The sequence below is a fragment of the Miniopterus natalensis genome, chromosome 16, assembly GCF_054644295.1.
Source record: "Miniopterus natalensis isolate mMinNat1 chromosome 16, mMinNat1.hap1, whole genome shotgun sequence".
NCBI lineage: Eukaryota > Metazoa > Chordata > Mammalia > Chiroptera > Miniopteridae > Miniopterus > Miniopterus natalensis.
Genome location: NC_142096.1, coordinates 32,711,777 through 32,732,672, shown reverse-complemented (window position 1 = coordinate 32,732,672; position 20,896 = coordinate 32,711,777). Strand labels below are relative to the sequence as shown.

Here is a 20,896-nt window from a genome sequence, read left to right as displayed (position 1 = left end):
GTATAGATTTTCCGTAAGAAGAAAGAAAACTGAAAAAACAATGACCCTGTCTTTAAATGCAGGAGAAGAGGAAGCTGTTTTTTCATGAGCAGAAACGAGGAAATGGGGAAGGGAGAGGTTGGGTTTCTGCCGTGATCAGTTGAGGCTGTAGTGTGCTGCGGCTCATACATTTTCATAACTACAAGTTAGGCAGGTTGTGCCACTCACGAGGCAGCTTGGTATTTGTTTGAAAGTACACAGTCCCTCCTCCTGTACTTTGATCCCGCAAAACAACTCTTTGCTCAACCTCAGCCCGGCATCGGGACGCCCCTACCGGGAATGTTCTCTAGTTGTTTTTCATGCTTTTGCATATGTGATTAAGCTTTCAAAATGACTCGATGCCTCTTTATTGTCTTGCTTTCTGTGGCTCTTGGAGAAGCAGGGAAACCATTTCTCAGTCTCCTGAGTACAGGGAAGACTGACATCCTGTTTTTCACAAAGACCCAAGAAACCGTCCTCGTCAGATCAAGTTACAGAGACAACTGGCCCAACGCCAGCCACCTCTCTGTGCAGCTCCAAGACCCTAAAATGCTGCAGGTGGTGAATGTGACCAAGACCACCTCGGATGCCACAAACTTCATCATAAAGCTAGTGACAGAGGAAGAAGGAGAGACAAACCTGACCATTCAACTGTGGGATTCCGAAGGTAGGCAAGAAAGACTCGTTGAAGAAATAAAAAATGTCAGAGTCCGAGTGCTCAAACAAAGAGCAGCCGGCCTTTTCCAGGCATCGATGCATGTGGATAGAAACATCCTAATGCTTATTCTGCCAATGATACTGTTAAATAAATGCGCATTTGGTTGCAAGATTGAAGCGCAGGTGTTTCAAGCAGTATGGAAGAGACCTTTGCCAGTAATTCTGGGGGCAGTTACCCAGTTTTTTCTGATGCCGTTTTGTGGATTTCTTTTGACTCAGATTTTGGCATTGCCCGAGGCACTGGCTTTTGGGTTTGTAATGACCTGCACGTGTCCAGGAGGCGGTGGGGGCTATCTCTTTGCTCTGCTTCTAGAAGGAGATATCACTTTGGCCATTTTGATGACATGCACATCAACAGTATTGGCCCTGGTAATGATGCCTGCCAATTCTTACCTGTACAGTAGGATCTTAGGGTTATCTGGTACATTCCATATTCCTGTTTTGAAAATTATGTCAACACTTCTCTTCATACTTGTACCTATATCAGCTGGAATGGTCATGAAGCATAGAATACCTGAAAAGGCAAACGTCCTGGAGAGGATCATTAGACCTCTGAGTTTTATTTTAATGTCCGTGGGGATTTATTTGACCTTCAGAATGGGGTTAGTGTTTGTAAGGACAATTAATCTAGAGGTGCTTCTCTTGGGTGCCCTAGTTCCTGCTCTGGGTTTGCTTTGCGGGTACTCCCTTGCCACAATCTCGAGGCTGCCTCTCCCTGTGTGTAAAACTGTTGCTATTGAAAGTGGGATGCTAAACAGCGTCTTAGCTCTGGCCATGATCCAGCTCTCTCTCTCCCAGTCCCAAGCCGACGCAGCTTCTGTGGCTCCTTTCACAGTGGCTATATGCTCTGGCTGTGAAATGCTACTGATTCTCATGTTCTACAGGGCAAAGAAAAGATGTGCCCTTATCACAGAAGATAAAAGAAAAAAAATCTCCCCTGATCTAGCAATCAAAGCATGGCAGCATTTCCGCTTGGAATGTGGTACTGTGGGAGATTCAAAGAATATCTAAAATGAGGCCTGCTGTCCACCTACTGATGACCTGACTGCAAACTTGACACTAGGGAGGAGGCATATACAATATCAGAGTACGCACATTACCGTAATATAGTCATTATCGCACAGGAGCTCAGGGAAAGAGACCACTGCAGCTGTGTTGGTCTGGAAATGTTTTATGGAGTTGGATTTGAATATACTTCGCGACAGTCTCTTAAGTGGGAAAGAACAATTTAAAAAACACCTCCTGTGGTGATTAGTGATTAGGAGAATATCCCAACTTTTTATGGCAGGGGTGTCCATGTAACAGACATTCTGTAAATTCTCATAGTATTAGGTAATTAGTTTGCCAGCCAGTAAGATACCCAAAGTTCTCTTTTTGTAATTTCCCCAACTTCAGTGTGCAAACACCCAGACATGAAAGTTGGGCTTCGGCATCGTGGTGGCTGGGTGTTATTTGCTTTATAAAATGGTAATTGTCCACTTGGAGTCTCTTACTACTGAGTCCTTTCAACAGAAACTCCACTTAGGAGTGGAAAATACAGCTAAGCTTGCACAAATTTAACATATATATTTCCATGAGCATATCCTACTGACCAGGAGGTGAGAGACCTGCCTTCCTAGTCGGACTTTATCATTAACCTTGTGACTTTGGGCAAGACACTTCTCCACACTTCAGTTTTCACATCTGTAAAGTGAAGAGATTCAGTTGAAGTTTAAGATCTTGCTCAACTCCTGAGTCTAGGATTCTGGCATGAAATTCCAGGACCTAGCAGCATGGGCAGGGAGATGGGGGGGAGCAAAGATGGTTCAGGCTGATGAGAATAAAGGCATGTGATTGCTGTAGTTAAAGAAGCAACCAACACATGGGCTTCTTGAGCGCAGGACCCCATATTCTTTGAATTCTCTGTGGTGTTTAGCACAATGCCCCGAACAAAGTAGATGCTCATTAAACATTTAGTGGATTAATTAATCAGTAATATCTATAAAGGTCAAGGTCATATGCTCCGGAGCCAGACTGTGCCTGGGTCTGCCATTTCAGCTCTGTCACCTACCAGCTGGATAACATTGGTTAAAATACTTACTCTCTCTCTACCTAAATTCATGTGGAATGTGGGGGTGATACCTACCTCATGCTATTGTTGTGAGGATTAAATGAGTTAACAGGAACAAGGTTCTCAGAGCACTGCCTGACACAAGTGAATTCATCATTACTATTACTATGTGTATCCGATTGGTCTTCCATGTTTAAAGCAGTTGAAAATGCGTGGATGGAGCTTGGAATATATTTTGTTTCTCTTATAGATGTATCATGAAAAATGAAGATTTTTACATAAAATTTATTTAATTTGGGTTGGAATGAAGTTACTTAGTTATTATTTTTTAAAGAACGAGATGCATAAAGCATGCTGCCTAATTGGTGAGTTCATACCAAGTAGTTTACACAACTGTGATTGGTTAGAAAAGGGTTCAGAGGCAGAGGGTTAGGCCAGTCTTAAGTTTCATCCCGTAAGAGAGAGGATTCTGTGATACGTTGTCCAAGTATACATTTCTATGATGTATGTTTCTATATTTGGGAAAGCTGTTGGCATGACAGGGCACGTCAGGGGCTTAACCAATATCTGCAGCCCCAGCCTATTTTACGTCAAAACATTAAGTGCCGTTAGCTACCTGGGAGACTCTGCCCCCTGATGACCTGCACATTGCACATGTAAATTTTTTTTAAAATCAAAGTCCCCTAAACAACTCTTACCCAAGAAAGTCTTGTGATGTGAACCTGTTTTATGTTTGTTTGTTTGTTTTAGTGAAAGGAGTTGCCATTTATAAGCAGTCATCTCTTGGGAATAAGTAGGGTTAACAAGATACCCAAGTGCAAATACAGGGCAATTGGGCACCTTTTACCCTTGCAGAAGCATGACCAGAAAACTCTCTAGCTGACAAAGGCCATCCTTCCCCAGAAGTCCCTCCATGTACAGTCAGGTGTCTGGGGAGGAGTCAGGGGCTTCAGATCTCTCCTCCTTTCCATTTTGAGGTTTACCATACTTAGCACCTCTCTCTTGGATGAAGTCAGCTGGTGAAAAGGGATATCAAAGGCCCTCTGAGGGAACTTGATATTAGTGAAGTGTGGAACTATGACCTGGACTCCACGCCAGAGAGCAGGTTTTGTTCTCACACTATATGAATGGGGCTGGAACCCGGCCCCTCCCTACCTCCCAACCACCTCGGCATGGTAGATCTTTGGGATTGGGAACAATGACTGCAAATGTAGCTTTAAAAATTGCCCCTTTGAGGAGCAATGCACCAAGAACTGAGTGCCCTGCAGCCACCTGGACCATTCACAGACAAAAATCTTTTGGATTTTGTGGGACCAGTTTGCCACACAGCAAAAACCAGAGCTGAGTGCTAGACCACCCGGTGCACTAGAGGACTTTTCATGTCACTTTCTGGCAGATGTTTGGGAGCAGAACAGCCTCTGTGGACTAAAAACTCTCAGAGCTACCTGAGAATAATTGTGAGGTAGAAGCTGAGGTCCCTAGAAAAAGGTTGAACTTCCTGCTCATTTGAGTTAGAAAGCTTGAAGTGATTTTAATTTGAGAGAATCAGATACTTGATCTTCTGTCTATGAGTGGGACCATGTTAATTTAAAGGAGGTTTAAAGAGGATGCTGACGACATTTCTGCAAATGCCTGGAACATTTTATTTGCTTATGAATCAACACTTGTTACCATGAAATTGGCAAGAGTTTATGTTAAGGTGTCTGACAACAAAGAACCAAAAAAGCTAATTTCTGAAGTTTTCTTCTTTTTTATCAAGAACACAGAAGCATTTTTTGCTAGACAAATCAAGGTATTCAACTCAGATACTTAAGGCATCAATCTTTAGAAGAATAAAAGCAAAATTCTGGCTCTTTGTGAGGTTTGAGAATTGGTCATTCATCTGAGAGCTCTTTCATCTTCAATGTGTTGGTGACAACACCCTGTTTTTTGATAAAATAAAGGGAAGCAATCTCTTCACAAGCAAGGAGCCGAACACCACACTTTCCTGGTCCTGTTGTGGCTTGGACATCTCGGATCTGTGCAGTGCTTTTTGCATTAAAATGGTAAGACTGTATCCCATGATGCCAGAGCTGTTATTTGAAGACTTTAAGGACCTCAGACTAGTTCTTGTGTCTCACACAACGTAGCCTCGCTGTTCCATAGAGTTCCCAAGAGTGGACTCTGAGTCGGTGTGTCCCACCCTCTGCCTTTGCTGTGTGACCTGAGGACAAACAGCTTCCCTGGACCTTAGTTTCCTCATCCATATGGTGAAGCTAATTGTACCTTTGTCATGAAACTGTTACAAAGTTTAAGCAAAATAATGCACGTAAAAATGCAATTGTCTGAAGCATGTTAAGTCCTCACTAAATGGTAAACAAATGAATTATTGAGATAGGGGCAATTGGTTGTGGCCATCACCAGTCTACCTGTTTTATATATATGTGTGTGTGTGTGTGTGTGTGTATGGTTTATATATATAATTTATATGAGATATATATATGTTTACTACCTAGTATACGTTTGGCAAATAAAAGTTGCAAAATTGTATGTATACCTGCAATTTGTGTTTTGTCAAGAGTAGTCTGGAATAAGTGAAAGGGAGAAAGAGGGAAATGGGAAAAGGGGAAGGAGTGGAAGAAGGGGTGAGCAGAATAAAGAGGAATTTTTTTTTTATGAACTGAAGAAAGTGCAGGCAGGAGGCAGCGAGTCAGCGCCAGAGGCGAGGCAGGAGCCGCTGATCCGCGAGCCTCAGGCCGGCCGGATGCGGCGGGGCGGGGCCGAAGCAGCCACGCCCCCGGGGCGGGACTTCCTGTCTTGGATCGTTCCTGTGCCTCCGGAAGAGCCGAGTCCAGGTCCCGCCCGCGGCCGGCGAGCGGACGCCCTGCAGCCCGAGGTGAGAGCTGAGTCCCCGCGACCCCGCGACCCCGCGACCCCGCTCGGTCCCGGCGGGCTCGGCGGGCGGGCGGCGCGGGGCGGGCGCGGCGCCGGGGGCCCGCGGGGTCGCCCTGAGTCACCGCGCCCACCGGCCTCCCTGTACCTTTGCGGCAGCTGCCGCAGGACAAGCCCGCTTTTCCTGTCGCCGCCTCCGAGGGAGCTCGGGGACCCGGCGCAGCCCGGGCTCGCGTAGGCACCGTGCAGGCCCCCTGGGCCCGCAGTCGCGCTGTTGGGGACACGCAGGTGACGGCGAGGAAGGCGGCGTGACCCCCACCGCGGGCAGGCGGGGGCCGGAGAGAGCAGTGGGACGTGCTTCAGGTGTTTGGGGAAGTGACGGTGAGTCAGGTGCGGCCCCGCCATCCAGAAATGGACCCGGAGAGGCCGGGGAGGCGAGGCAAGCGCACCGGTCACCGAAATTAAGGCGTGTCGGAGTGTGGGTCGTTCGGGCCCGGGACTCGGTTTCCCTCCTCTGGTGACTGACATTTCCACCTGCGGGCCACACCCCTTCCCGGAGCTCAGGATCCCTCTGTCCAGCTGCCTAATAGACGTGTCCCTTTGGCTTCACGGAGGCCCCTGGTCCTCCACTAATTAAACTCCTGCTCTCCTGACCTCCTTCCCAAATCCCAAACTTGACTCCTTTCGGTTGCTCCCTGTTGCTGTAGACGTCACCATTATCTGTTCAGTTGCCATCGAGGGAAATCTGGGCGTGTTAAGCACTTCCTGTCCGTCATATCCCCAATCCAGCCTGTTACTCAGTGCCCCCAACTCTACCTCTGGAGGCAAATACCTCCTGCACCCCAGCCCCGCCCCCGCAGGTGTAAGCCAGCCATCGGGTGTCCTCTGGACTCCTGGGTTGTAAATCTAAATTCCTGAAGGGATCTGCCCACTCTGCTCCCCTCCAACCCCCAGTCCATGCTGAGTGGCCCCGACAGGATTCCTCTGGGGTTCACATCAGTCCTCTTCCCAGCCCTGCACAGGCCGATCCCTGCTCTCGCCTCAACCTCATCCCTCCCGTTTCCCTTGATGGAGCTGCCACCTGAGGCCTTCCAGCCCCTCTTCGCTTCCAGGTGTCTTGCAGTTGTGTTAGTTAATGCCCGTTCACTTGTCACGTCCCCAGGGAAATGTTATCTGAGGCCTGTGAGCCAGTCAGAGCTCCTCTCTGTTACATGCTTCTCATTGCTCTTCTTGCCTTTGTCACATCCGAGATTTTGCACGTAGCCCGATGCTTTGATTAATATCCGAGTCACCACAAGAGAGTCAGTGTGAACTGTGGGGCAGTGCATAGCATACGGTATTCAGCAGGTAGTTCTGGATGGTAAATGAATGATGACTTCTGGGGGAGAATCCCCAGAAGAAAGGGCAGCTTTGAGGGGGGGGCGGGAAGAATGCTGGGCATTCAGTGCCGTTAGGTAGGGAGAGGGGAGCAAAGCCTTCCTCTGCTCAGCCTGAAAGACATGAATGGGAGTAAATAAGAATGGAAGAAAAGGTTTGGAAGCAGCTCTTGAAGCGCCCTAAGCAGTTACTTCTGTAACTCAAAAAGTGGCTTCCTTTGTAAATTTTTAAATGCTTTTCTCAGGAAGAAAAAGCAGCTAGCAGAAGCAGCTCTGTGTCTGCCCCTCGCCCTTTGCTATCTTCTAAGCACCTGTGATAGGGATTCCTGATGAGTCTTCAAGGTGAAGCTCTGTCAGTTATTTTCAGTTGTGAAGGTGACATAATTCGGGTTGCTTTATAAATAATGCCGCATTTCTGAGTCTGATGGCTTGAAAAGCTTCACTGTTCAGAGTACAGACTCCAGAGTTATTCTAGTTTCCTCAGCAGTTAGGGGACAGCTAGACAGCAAACCCTCAAATATGTCGGGTTTTTTCCTCTCCGAAACTCAGGGAGAGAAATTTCTTCTTTGCTTTATTATTACTGTATTTTAGTCCTGGAATTTTCTCTCCAGGTCTGCCAAGTGCCTCCTCCTGGTATAAAAAGATACACCTCTCTTAATGTGGGACTTCATTCCATCCTCCCTGGCCAGGATCACTAGTGAGATTAATCTGTGATTTGTTTGGAGTGTGTCATTTCTTTATTTGGCTTGTGAGGAGATATTATCCTGTGTGCTGGTGGCTTGTGAAGTTCCCACAGCGAACCTGTCCTAGCAAAGATGAAACCCAGTCTCTGAGCTTAACTGTCCTGCCTCCTCCAAACAGAAACAACACTGGAGGTGAGGGGGCAGTAAAAGCTCTTCCTGTCTGCTGAGCCTCCGTGGCCTTCAGCTCAAAATAATCCAGGTGCAGAGTGGCACAGTTAGGGGAGACTTGTTCTGAACCCCTACCTTTGAAAATATTTCTGTGTCCTCCATTCCCCAAACCAGTGTTGTTTTAAATGTGACATGATTGTGGTCACTTTGGCAGACACTTTCATAGAGTATTTTTTGTTATGAAAAATGTTTCCACAAAGAAGTGGAGTAATTTAGGTAAAAATTTTTTTTTTTTTTACTGGGTCTACCAGTGAATCTTGGGGGGAAAAAAAATTGACTAGAATCAGGAAAGGGAAGAGAATCCTGAATGAAAGTATGTTGCTAATTGAGATGCTTTTGTTAACTATTCTGTGATTAAGACTTTGTCACTCGTGTATCCTGACATGTGTTAAATCTGTTTTGAAGATGGCTGATCCCTGGCAGGAGTGCATGGACTATGCGGTCACCCTAGCAAGGCGAGCTGGAGAGGTACGAACTGCCGAGCGTCACCAATGCTTCGGAGTGGGCAGCCTGTGGCCGTCATGTTAAATTAAACACACCTGTGTTGCTTTTCATTTCACTAAACACTGTAAATGGAGTGAGTACTCCAATTTTATGTCATTAACTTTTTTTAATGGCAGTTGTAAACCTAAAATAGATGTAAGGTTCTATGATTTTGTACCTAGAATGACATAACCACTAAAGGCTGTTTTATAAACACTGTTTGGTAAGAAATTTTTAAGAATATCATTTAAGACAGACTGAATGTCTTACACCCTTTCTCTATTTCATTTTTCAGTTTGGTTTAAAATTACTTACGCTTTTCTATTTGCTACCAAACAATCTCTTTAGGTAGTTCGTGAAGCTCTGAACAATGAAATGAACGTTATGATTAAAAGTTCTCCAGCCGACTTGGTAACTGCGACAGACCAGAAAGTTGAAAAGATGCTTCTTTCTTTCATAAAGGAAAAGTACCCATCACACAGGTATTTCTTACTTCAATTCCAAATGATAAAAACAGAACCTAGTTGGAGTCAATATACGAGGCAATGTTGATTCTAGACACAGAAGTGGACGTGAGTTAACTTAACCTGGAAAGGAATGTGTGGGAGGCTCAGCAGCCCTTTGAGACGGGGACCTGAACATCTCACAGGAGCCACGGCTGCCGAAGCCTCTGGTTGCCTTGCTCTTTATTCCTGTGCCTCGTTAGCTTGTGATTACAGATCCTGGCAGGGACGCCTGCCTGCTGAACTCGGGGCGCAGCCAGGATGGGATATTGAGCTTCCCTCATAGTATGAGGAGTGTTTGGATGCTGGAAGACTGTGGCAGAGGTCTGCCACAGGAATGATTTAGAAGCTCAGTTTTAATCACTATATTGCAGACTTTTCTAGGCAGTAGCTTTAGGGAATTTGAAAGAAACCACTAAGGTCAGGGCTCTGTCACAGGCACAGCTAGAGCAGAAACACTGTCGTCATTTTAAAGCTGCAGCACCATTCTCTGCTTCTTCCTGGTCATTGTAAAGCCTTGGCTAAATCATTACACTTCCTCTCAATGAAAAGGTGTGCAGCTAAGAGATAAAAGATTACAAAAATGATTGTTAGGACAGTTCATAAAGGGAAAATATAAAAATGAAAGTAGGAAAGGAAAGAAAGCAATGAACTTAGACACCATTTCCGGAATTAACCCAAGATTTATTGCACAGCGTGTTTTAGGAAGACAGGTAGACACAGTAATTTTGGTGGGTGATTTGCCTTCCTGCTGACTTATTTAATGTTCTCTATTTTGCTCATCTGTTGCTTCGTAGCAAATTACCATAAACCTTAGCAGCTCTAGACAACAAGCATCTATTGTCTCAGTTTTCTATGGCCAGGAATATGGCAGTAGCTTAGCCCCAGTGTCACATGACATTATAGCAAATTGTGGGTCGGGGCTGTAGCCATCTGAGGCCTCTAATGGGGCCGAAGAATCCGTTCACCTAGGTGATTTCTGGTGACTTCTCTTCCTCCTGGGAGGTCTGTTGGCAGCTCCCCTCAGTTCCTCCCATGTGGGCCTCTCCTCAGAGCAGCTCAGAACAGGGGCGCCTGCTTTCCCCAGGGCATGGCAGGGAAGGGGGGAGCAAAGTGGATGATAAGATGAACCACAGTGCCATGTTGGGAACAAGTCCTCAGGTTTGCACACTGGCCCCTCCGCTTTGTCCTGTTGCTTAGAAACGAGTCACTACATTCAAGTTCACACTCAAGGCATGAAGCGTTCAGACTGCCTCTGGAAGAGAGGAGGGTGAGAGAACTGGGGGCATCTTTTTAAAACCATCACACTCCCCAATAAGTTCCCACCTGCCACCAGCACCCATTCAGGTGTGGGGCGCTCGAGCCTTTGCTCAGCCTGGCACGTGTCGCAGGCAGGCTTTTCAGTCCTGCTGCCTTTCACGTGGTTGGGGAAGTGAAGTTTGCCCACCCTCATCATTCTGAAGGAAGAAGGGGCGACGATAGAAAAGTGCTGTGTAAACTTTTATGTTTTCTAGTAGACTCTGTGGCTAAGGAAACTTGTTGAAAGTGGTGTAAAGTCATTCTTGCTTTTAGTTTCATTGGTGAGGAATCCGTGGCCGCTGGGGAGAAAAGTGTCTTAACCGACAACCCGACGTGGATCATTGACCCTATTGATGGAACAACTAACTTTGTACACAGGTGCGTTTTTAAATGTTTACTGTTGTAATTACTGTGCGTATGTGAACTGAAGGGACCTTTAGAGGGCTCCATTCACAGCACACAGAGCAGCAATTTTCAACCTCCTTCATCTCATGGCACACGTAAACTAATTACTAAAGTTCTGAGGCACTCCAAAAATATATTTTTTGCGATAAGACAGAGAAAAATATAGGCATAATTTTGATTCATTCACATCAGATGGCCATTGTGATTGCTGTTGTCATTTTTTTATTTGACAATCTAAGGGTAAAGAGGTAAGTGCCCCTGACTTAATAGTCAGGCATTGCATGTATTAAAAATGCTCGTAGCACACCAGTGTGCCTCTTGCAGCAGACTAGTTGAAATTTGCTACTTTAGAGAATTGCATGATTTGTGGAATAAAATGTGTTATGAGAATTTTTATCAGATATGGAACTGGTGATGAAATACTGCTGGTAGGACTTATGCAGTACCCTGTTCACTATTCTTTTCCCACTGTGGGAGCCAGGACAAAATATAAGCAAGCACCGTTGCTGCTTTGAGATCAGTTACGGAGCTCATGGGATGGGCACTGGAGGGCTGTCTATACCGAGGGCGTTCAGTCCAGGAGAAGAAGCTTGAAAAGAGCATGGGTTTTAGGGTCAAGACACTTGGGCTTGAACCCGGGTGCTTTTATAGGCTTTGCAACCTGGGGCAAGTTACTTAACCTTTCTAAGCCTCAGTTGTTGTTTTCTTCTTGTCTATAAAATGAGCATATTAGTGGTGCCTGCCTCAGGACTGTGGGGACTCAATGAGTAGTGCATCTATACAAGGATGCAGGAAGTGTATAGAAGAGCCTGTTGGAATTGCCGGTGAGAGTTAACATGAGCAGCCTGATTGGGTGGGATCACACAGAGATGTTGTAGTTGAAGTTGCCCTGTGGCTGCACATACCTTTAGTGATATAGAATCGTTTAGTCTGTGAAGCCAAGATCTAGACTCTGTGATAGGTGGGAATGTGGAAGGACGCTCATGGGGTATTGTAACCCAGAAAGATTATAATGCAGTGTGTAAAGAATAGCCTGATTTTTGTTAAGATAAAAACTTAAATATTTCTAAAGGTTTTTATTTTTAATAGTTATATTGAACCCGTTTTGTCTATTTTCTTTATTTTAAGGTTTTTTAAAAATTGATTTTTAAAGAGAGGGGAAGGGAGAGGGAGAGAGAGAAACATCAATCAGCTGCGTCCTGCATGCCCCTTACCAGGGATTGAAATCTAAACCCAGGCATGTGCCCTGACCGGGAATCGAACCAGCGACCTTTTGGTGCTGGGCACGATGTCCAACCAACTGAGCCACACTGGCCAGGGCTTGTCTGTTTTCTTTATCTTGACCCTCTTCTGAGTCAGAAATTACAGCCCATGTCTTCAGGCTCTCATGCAGCCATAGCAGCCATGTGGCTAACAGGTTACCTTTCCAATGGGAAGCTCCAGGTTGGGTGTTTGTTATATACACTGCTCAGGGTGGGAAGGAGGAGACCATGTGAAAAATTTTGTAAGCAATTATGTTATGAAAAATCATGTTTATTGAAAATAAGTCCTATCTTGGTAAATTTGTGTGTGTGTTTTTTTTAAAGATTTCCTTTTGTGGCTGTTTCCATTGGCTTTGTTGTCGATAAAAAGGTATGCTGTTTACATTCATGGTCATTTTCTGAGAAAGTAACTGTCTCCATAGTTCAGCTTTGTCCCTATACTCCGTTTATCCAGCTGCATTGATTTTGAAATAAGCTACAAGAGTATTAAAATTATAATACTTTTTCCAGTGAAGGAAATTTAATGTTTTTTGAGGAGCGAGGGTTGTGAGGAAGAAATACATACAAGTAACTGAACTACAGTTCAGTATTTACTCATCACTACGGATGTGAGAGTCGGGTGCATGAAGAGTTGACACGTGACCTGCAGTGGTTAATGGGAGAGGTGAGATTTGAGCGGGGGGTGCTTCAGTGGGTGTCAGTGAAAGGCCAGGAAGTGGTGGGGCCAGGGGAGGGGTGTTCCGGAACCCAGTATGTTCTGGAACCTGACCCCCTGCTGCATGTAAATCCAGGAGAGCAGTCTGTAGCTGTGGCATTGCCTTGCTGTTTGGCTATTTGATCAAACAATAAATGCTGTTCATCATCTCTGTAACTTTCTTCAGGAGCTTGTGCTGTATTTGATCAGCACGTACACTAGAGAGTTAGGAGGCTTCTGAAAATGAAAACACAGTCAGTGCAAATGAAATTAGCCATGGGGTTGTGCTGAGCAGTGAGAATGTGTACTTAGCCCTGCACTGTGTGTGGTCCCTGTCTTTGGGCCACAGTCAGTGCCAAAGTTAGATCTGTGAACAGATAGGATCACATGTAGTAGACGGTGGAAAACCTGCCGTGAGAGCTTGAGGAGGGTGGAACCGATTCGCCACGAGTGGTTTGAGGAGATCTTCATAAGGGAAGGGTCTTGTAATTTGGTCATGTGGTTTGGGTCGTAGAGAATGAAGGGTTTGCCAAATGAAGAAAAGGAACGCATTTCAATCAGACAGCAGCTTGAAGAAGAGCATGGCATGTCTGGGGCACAGCGAGATGGCCGCATGGTGAAGCCCTGGACATGGCAGGAGCAGGTTGATGAAAAGTTGGTTGTGGTCATACTTTGAGATTGTGGCCTATGCCACAACATTGAGGTTTTGGTTTTAGGTGGTGGAAACCTGTAGAGCTTTCTAAGTGCAGAGTGACAGGTGATTATAGCCACATGGAGATTAGATGGGAGGGGCTGGCGATTCTGAACTGAGATGGTATAGTGAGAATAGCTGACGAAACCCCAAAATCAGGAAGTATTTTCAAGATAAAGTTGGAGAGGGGAAAGGGGAAGGAGCGAGGTGCAATCAGGTGATGAGTGTGGACCTCTTCAGTTGAGGTTTCTCCAAGATGAGGCTCTTACCTGTGATGATGGTGCTGGTGGGAGCCACAGTTCCAGGTGGTAGCTGATTTGTGGGCTGGAAGGAACCAACCTGTAGGAATACAGAGGGCTAAAAGGGAAGTGGGAGAATGGAAAACCCTGAGGCACACAGCTTTCAGAGGTTAAGCAGAGAAGACGGTCCTAAAAGAAGTGACACCAAGATAGGTTAGGGAGTGAGGTGGGGGACTGAGTCCTGCCAGAAACACGGAGCTGCTGGATTAAATACTGAAGAAGCGTTGATAACGGTTGGCAGTCTCCAGTCCTTCAGAGAAGGAATTTGGCCATACAGGGTCACTGGTGGTCTCTGCAGGGAGTTTCAGAAGATGCATGACCAGGGCAGAAGCCAAATGCAGTGGGTTAAAGAAGGGGAGAGGCAAAGTGTAGACTGATCTTTGGCAGTGAAGGGAAAGGAGGAAGTAACATTTTGAAGGTTTTGTAGTGGGGAGAGCTTTGTGAGAAGGTACCAGAATCTAAATTCCAGAGACAGATTTGCAGGGAGCAGCTTTCCCCAGAAGTACGAGGGGAGGAATTGTACATAGGAGGAAGGATTCACCCTAGAGCGTAGGACAGCTCTGTCCTCACCTGGGCGAGAGGGAGGGAGGCTGACCAAGGTGCATGCTCCTGGGTTTATAAATGGCTGGGATGAGAGGTCAGGGAGTCAAGTCTGATGACCTCTTTCCTCTGATTGATCTAGAAATCACCCTTTTCAGTATCCCACCGTGTAGCCATTTGAAAACATTCGTCAGTATACCAGATTTTCTTGTTACTTACTTAGAGTAAGTATTAAAAACACCCAAGTTTGGTAAGGAACCTGGTTTCCGTCTGCAGATGGAGTTTGGAGTTGTCTACAGCTGTGTGGAGGACAAGATGTACACGGGCAGGAGGGGAAAGGGTGCCTTCTGTAACGGTCAGAAGCTGCAGGTCTCACGGCAAGAAGGTAGGTCACCCTCCGCTGTGGGTGTGGTTCATAGTAGCTACTCATATTTTGTTGTTTTTGAATGTTAACCTGTGGGGTTCTCCAAGTGTTAACTGGTTCATAAATTGTGTTTATTTTCTCTGCTCTCCCCCCAACTGGGGTTTGAATGTGGTAGTGGACTCGGAGAAGCTGGTGGAGTTGAGCAAACCACACTCTGGGGCATCCGCTGCAGGGGCTTAGGACAGAGTTCATGGTGGATTATTGCAGCCACTGCCTCCCGAGTTCTTTGTAGAATTGCTCTGATCTGAAACCACTGGGACCACCTATTGGACAGTAAATTAGGGAAAAGTGTGTTAAATTTGAGATCATTAAAAATGACACATGTACATTTTTGTGTGAGCTTGACGATGGACATTTCAGTCTTTCTGCATGACAGCTGATCAAGGTTTGAGGCACTTTTCTCCTATAATCCACCCCCAGCATTGTCCAGTTTGCTCGTCAAATTTTTTTAAGCACAGCAAGAACGTAACGATACTTGCAATGCCATCTAAATTCAGAATCCTCCCACGCTGCCATAATTTTTCTCCTCAGACACTTAATTTGAGAGCAGACTTTCATTTCCTTTTTATTGAACCCTAAGACCCCAAAGGAGTATGCATCCCGATTGTCAAGATGTTAACGTATGAAAAAATGTGTATCTCAGAATCGAAGGAATGTGGTCACTTTCCTACCAACAACTCTTTCCCTCTTTAATTATTCTATTGCTCTTCATAATGTCTAATTAAATTGTGTGATTAAATATTTCAGGTATTTGCTAATTTCCCACTAAAGCTAGTATGCATGCAGGCAACTTCGTTATATTCTGCATTTTTGAGGGATGACCTAAAAAGCTAGACTCCTATAAAATGACCACGGAGAGATAATAAGTTTATCAGTATTTTAATACTTAAAGACTTAGAAGTAAACAAATTTGATACAACCAGAAAGAGGGCTAAGGAGAATGTCCTGTTTTATTCTGAATTGCAAGTGTCAAATGTTTTTACCATAATTCTTATTATTAAATTAGTGGCTATTGAAGTCATTTTCTTTTAGACATCACCAAGTCACTCTTGGTGACGGAGCTGGGCTCATCCAGAACGCCAGAGACCGTGAGGACTGTCCTCTCCAACATGGAGAAGCTCCTCTGCATTCCCATCCACGGGTAAGCTTCCGTCCCCCGAGTTTCAGGTGGCTTAACACACTGAGGACCAGCTTTCTTTTAGAACTGAAATTTGTTATTAATTGACATGGGATCAGTACCATAATTCTCATTTTCTAATGTAATCTAAAAAACTTTTATTTGAAAATAATTTCAAACGTAACAGAATTTACAGAAATAAAATAATGCAAAAAACCCCCCAGTATATCTTTTGCCCAGATTCACCTATTAATATTTTACCCCTTTTGTTTTACCCTTTTTTATTCCCTCTGTGTGTGTGTGTGTGTGTTTACATACATGCACGCCTTTTTCCCCCTAAACTATCTTAATCTTAAGGCAAATGACTCACACCATAGCCTTTTACCCCTAAATACTTCATTTCGGTACTTCCTGAGCAGGGATCGCTCTTCCACGGCCGCAGTGGATTACTGGCTTTATAATGTCACTTGTTCTCTGATGTGCGTCCCAGGTCGCTGTGGCCAGTTGACCTGGAAGCATCCTTCATAGCGCTCCCCGTCCTCCGGCGCAGACCCAGGCTCCAGCCGGGTCTTACCTTGAGCCGTCCTGTCTCTGTAGCCACCTCTGCTTTGTAGGCTGTTTTTGAGAAATCTGATGCCAGTCTAATTTTCTTGGCTTTTCAGTTATTTCACGATTTACATGGAGCCTCTGAGAATTTTTTTCCTTTCATCTTTGACGTCTGGTGGTTTTACAAGGATCTGTTTTGGCATTGGGCGTCCTGGGAGAGCTTTCTCCTTCAGCACGTAGATTTGTGTCTTTCTTTTTTCAAGTTTTCTTGAGTTATAGTTTTAAATATTAGTTGAGGTCTGTTTTTATTTCCTTCTTCAGAGGCCCCAGCAGGCGAGTTCACCTCCTCAGTGTCCTCCATTGCAGCCACTTTCTCTCTGAGCCTTCTGACTTGTTTTCTTCTGCTTTCCCTCAGGGCCCTTCATTCAGTTTCGCTCGCTGTTCCCGTCAGGCTGCCCTGAAACGCGTTTTCATTCTGGACGCCCCTGTGTCTTGTCTGCCCCACTTTCCTGAATTCAGTCACCTTGTTTTACTTCTTCCTGGGTTTTTGCCTCCTGTGTTTCTATGTTTAGTTTTTGTATTTCTGAGACTTTATCAGTCAAAAAAAATCCCAAGACACTTATTAGCAGCTGAGCAGGGAGCAAAGTCAAATCTGTGTGATACTAAAGGTGGGCAGTCCTTTTTACTGGGTTTTCACAAATGTAATTACACACATAAGCCATGATAATGGAATTTAGTATTTCAGCTTTTTCCTCTGAAAATATCATACCGTGGTTTTTAATGTTATTAATTACTTTGTGAGGATTAGATTTCTCATTTATATAATATACCATGGTCATTTGATTTTATGTACTTTTATTTTAAAATTAGATATGACCTTTTTTCACATGTGTCCTCTAGATGGTTCAGATGATCTCAGTCAACATTTAGAATGAACTGAAGTTAAGGAGGAGGACCTTATTTGAAAGAATTCTTTTTTCCAATCTCGTTTTTAAATGCTGTTGGTTAGGATCCGAGGAGTCGGAACAGCAGCTGTCAACATGTGCCTCGTGGCCAGCGGGGCTGCAGACGCGTATTATGAAATGGGCATTCATTGCTGGGACATGGCAGGAGCCGGCATCATTGTCACCGAGGCCGGAGGGGTGCTGATGGATGTAACAGGTAGAACAATGCGGCTGTAAACCATTTTCCTCTCTCGCCTCTTGGACTCTCTCCTCCATGTGTGGTTCTTGTCTTCCATTGTTTGATGTGTATCATACTTCAGCTCTTAAAGGCAAAACAAGCCTTGTAATTTTCTGCAAATTCAAAATAAACATTGCGGGGTACAGGCAAGGATAAGATGCTAAGGGTAGTGTGGAATTCCTCATGATAAATGGCTAAGCCTTTTCAACTGTGAGCAGCAGGAGCTCTGGAGAGGCTGTAGAAAAGTCTAGAGGGTCTGTGGACCTTAGAGCTCTTTGAATGGTGAGTGTGTAATAGCTGATGAAGGACCTCTGCCTCTGTCACTTGCTGCCTTGGGCCTGGAGAGGTTAAATGCTTCAAACAGATGGTGACATTTCTTTTTTTTTTGCTTTTTAAAACAATATATCTTTATTGATTTCAGAGAGAGGAAGGGAGAGGGGGAGAGGGAGAGAGAAACATCAACGATGAGAGTCGTCATTGATCGGCTGCCTCCTGCATGCCCCGTATTGGGGATCGAGGCCGCAGCCCGGGCATGTGCCCTGACCAGGAATTGAACTGCGATCTCTTGGATCCTAGGTCAACGCTCAACCACTGAGCCATGCCCGGCCAGGCAATGGTGACATTTCTAAAAGTCAGGGTGAACCTGGCTTAAAAATTTACCAGTGGTCTGGGAAATGGGCAACAGAGAAATCAGGAAATGGGAGGAACATGGTGTCAAAATGCACTTTGGTCATATTTCCTGTCCATAGACACTCAGACATTATAGAGATAATAGGAATAATAAAAGTGCACACAGGGTGGGACAGAAAAAGGTGACATTTCAGCCTTGTATTATTGAGAGACCTCCTTCCCCCCAACTGTTATTTAAAAAAGTGGCCTGCCCTGGCTGGTGTGGCTCAGTTGGTTGGGTGCCATCTTGTGCACCGAAGGGTTGTTAGTTCTGTTCCTGGTCAGGTACGGCCCTGGTGGGGGCGTGCGGGAGGCAGCCAATCGATGTTTTTCTCTCTCTCCTTTTCCCTTCCTCTCTCTCTAAAGATCAATTAAAAAAAAAAAAAGATGCCTAGAAACTCATTTGTGTATTGCCAAAGCTTACACATTATGGGTATGTGACAGAGGAGCATTTTGAATAGATAACTGCAAGTTAAAATGCTGTGATTGACCGTAGCGCCCATTGCTGTACTGGTTCTGCAGGAAGAGCTGCAGTGCCCGATGTAACCCTCTTCCTTGTCTGATCTCAGGTGGACCGTTTGACTTGATGTCGCGGAGAATAATAGCTGCGGGCAGCAAAACCTTGGCCGAGAGAATAGCCCGAGAGATCCAGGTGGTGCCTTTTCAAAGAGACGACGAAGATTGATCCTCACAGCCTCACACTCGGCCACGCTTGCTGCCTCGCCCAGATTTGCTGATGCTCTGATGGGATCAGAAAATTTAGGACATTGTTTCAGTCCTATAATCTGATTGCTTTAAATTGTCTTTGGTGTCCAGATGAAAAAATTGCTCCTTGTTCCATATTTTACTAGGACTAGGTATCCACGAATAGGTGAAATGTTTATTGTTTTAAAAGTGTGTGTAGGAACGTACTTTACGGCAGCTGATGAGATGGGTATCACATCCGCCGACATAGTGAACGGTTCGGAGTTTCTGAGTCTATATGAGCCTCTGAAATTTTGACTGGCTATGTAGATAGGCATTCTTAATTACAAAGTCAACTTTTTGGAAAACAAGTTCTCTTTAGATTGAAAAGCCGTATGTCACTGAATTTGTAAGAAGTATGATGAGTACTTCCTAGGCCCAGGTTTCTCTCTTTGCAGAGAACCTTGCTTTGTGCATCCGTGTACAGGTAGCACCTAGCATAGCACCTGTCAGATGGTCAGCAACGCAAAAATAAGTGTTGAAACAACATATTTTGAAGGCAGCAAATCCTAGGTGTAATAAATACGTAAGTAAAGAGGCCACCATTCTCTATTTTTACTTCAGGTTTTGAAGTAAAAATTACGTAGACATCCTTTTTGTATTTCACATTACCAGTCCTTTTAACATTTCATTCCTTACCATTTTCATTGCCACCGCCAGGCGGCGCTCCTTAGTGTGACATTTCTGCAGTGAGTGTATTTCCCAGACACCCCATTTCAGTACTCATACTGTGATGGATTTCTGCACCGCCCCTGTGTTCAGACTGATCTGGCTGAGCACCGGAGGCTAGACCGTGGCAGATACATGGAGCTGATGATACTGAGCTGTTTGTTTTTTCTCAGACTCCTCGTTTACTTCATTGCCACAGGTTCCTATTCGATTTTTAAATATTCCTTAATAGTCTTGGGCTTATCAAACTCAAAAATAAAACTGTTCCAGTTCATAGATACTTGTAAAGATTTATTTATTGCTTAGCCTTGTCCTAGGCCTATTAAGTTTAGTTATGGGCTTATGTGAGCCTCATATTTGAGGGAACAAAAGTTTTCAAGGCAGGGGCTACCTTGGGCGTGTCTCATACCTTAAATGTGTGAGATACTAAGACTTGAGTGTTATTATGCATTTGTTCTGTTGGTCATGTGCAGTAAAACATCTCATACTGTATTCTTGCAATTAAATATATTTTAATTAAGACAATCGTGAGTAACATTTTAAATAAAACATAATTGAAATTTCCATTAAGGTTTATAGTTTAAACTACCTTTTTGTTTATCTCTTTTAATTAATACATTTTCTTTGATAAGTAATAGCATTAATATTTAACATTTGTCGAACACAATGTCAGCACCTGACACCCATGATCCTGGTTAATCCGCACAGGAGCCCAGGAGGTTATTGTCCTCATTTACGAGGCACATAGACATTATTTAATTAGCCCACTTTCCCTGCTCAAGGCAACAAGCAGTGACACTCACGTAGAGGGGGGGGGGATCCATAGTCTTACCTGCTACCCAGCAGCCCTCACCTGGCTGCCAGCAGAGCCATTTGGGACTTTCAAACATGCATTGCTTGGGTCCCACCTGAGGGAATCTGATTTAGTTCATCTGTGGTGTGGCCTGTCCATCTGTCCTTTTATAAGGTGTCCCAGGTGATTCTGTGGGTGGCCAGGATTGAGAGCCATTTGCTACACTGCACTGCTTCCCAGAAGCTCTGATTTCTTAGCAATGGCCCCCCCCCCCCCCCCCCCCCAGCCCTTAGCCCACCTGCACAGACCTCAGAGGGCTTCGTGGGGTAATTGGATGTCCTAACATTGAAATGTGGTTGTGAGTCATCCCTTTGCCTGGTTTGAAAACGATTGTACCGGCCTTTTATTTCCATAAATGGCCACTAGGTGGCAAACTACACTTAGGAATCGCCTCTGAAAACATTTTCTTCTTCCTGCAAATAACCTCATTAGCCAATATTTGAGTTTAATATACAGTATTAACACCAGGGTAGTTTTCTCATAACTTGAAATGCTCTGGATTGTGGGTTAACTCATTCCCTTCAGCAGAGCCATGGATACCCTGTGTGTACTGTGGTCGTCTTGACTTCAGTC

The 20,896-nt window shown here is 44.9% G+C and overlaps 2 protein-coding genes across 4 annotated transcripts; both read left to right on the top strand.

The window, feature by feature from the left end:
- The first annotated feature begins 293 nt into the window (after positions 1-293).
- SLC10A5 (solute carrier family 10 member 5) lies at positions 294-1,746 on the top strand. The gene has a single exon (XM_016215985.2). The coding sequence runs from the start codon at positions 370-372 to the stop codon at positions 1,744-1,746; it is 1,377 nt and encodes a 458-aa protein (XP_016071471.2). The 5' UTR covers positions 294-369.
- Positions 1,747-5,583: 3,837 nt separating this feature from the next.
- On the top strand, positions 5,584-20,034 carry IMPA1 (inositol monophosphatase 1). 3 transcript variants are annotated; one of them, XM_016216113.2, is made up of 9 exons: positions 5,584-5,660; positions 8,349-8,411; positions 8,775-8,908; positions 10,502-10,606; positions 12,220-12,265; positions 14,396-14,504; positions 15,576-15,684; positions 17,216-17,367; positions 18,627-20,034. In XM_016216113.2, the coding sequence occupies exons 2-9, from the start codon at positions 8,349-8,351 to the stop codon at positions 18,740-18,742; spliced, it is 834 nt and encodes a 277-aa protein (XP_016071599.1). In that variant the 5' UTR covers positions 5,584-5,660; the 3' UTR covers positions 18,743-20,034. The 3 variants fall into 3 exon arrangements, with proteins under 3 accessions (XP_016071599.1, XP_016071600.1, XP_016071601.1); XM_016216114.2 differs by lacking the exon at positions 5,584-5,660 and adding an exon at positions 6,009-6,037; XM_016216115.2 differs by lacking the exons at positions 5,584-5,660; positions 8,349-8,411 and adding an exon at positions 8,427-8,520.
- Positions 20,035-20,896: the final 862 nt, after the last annotated feature.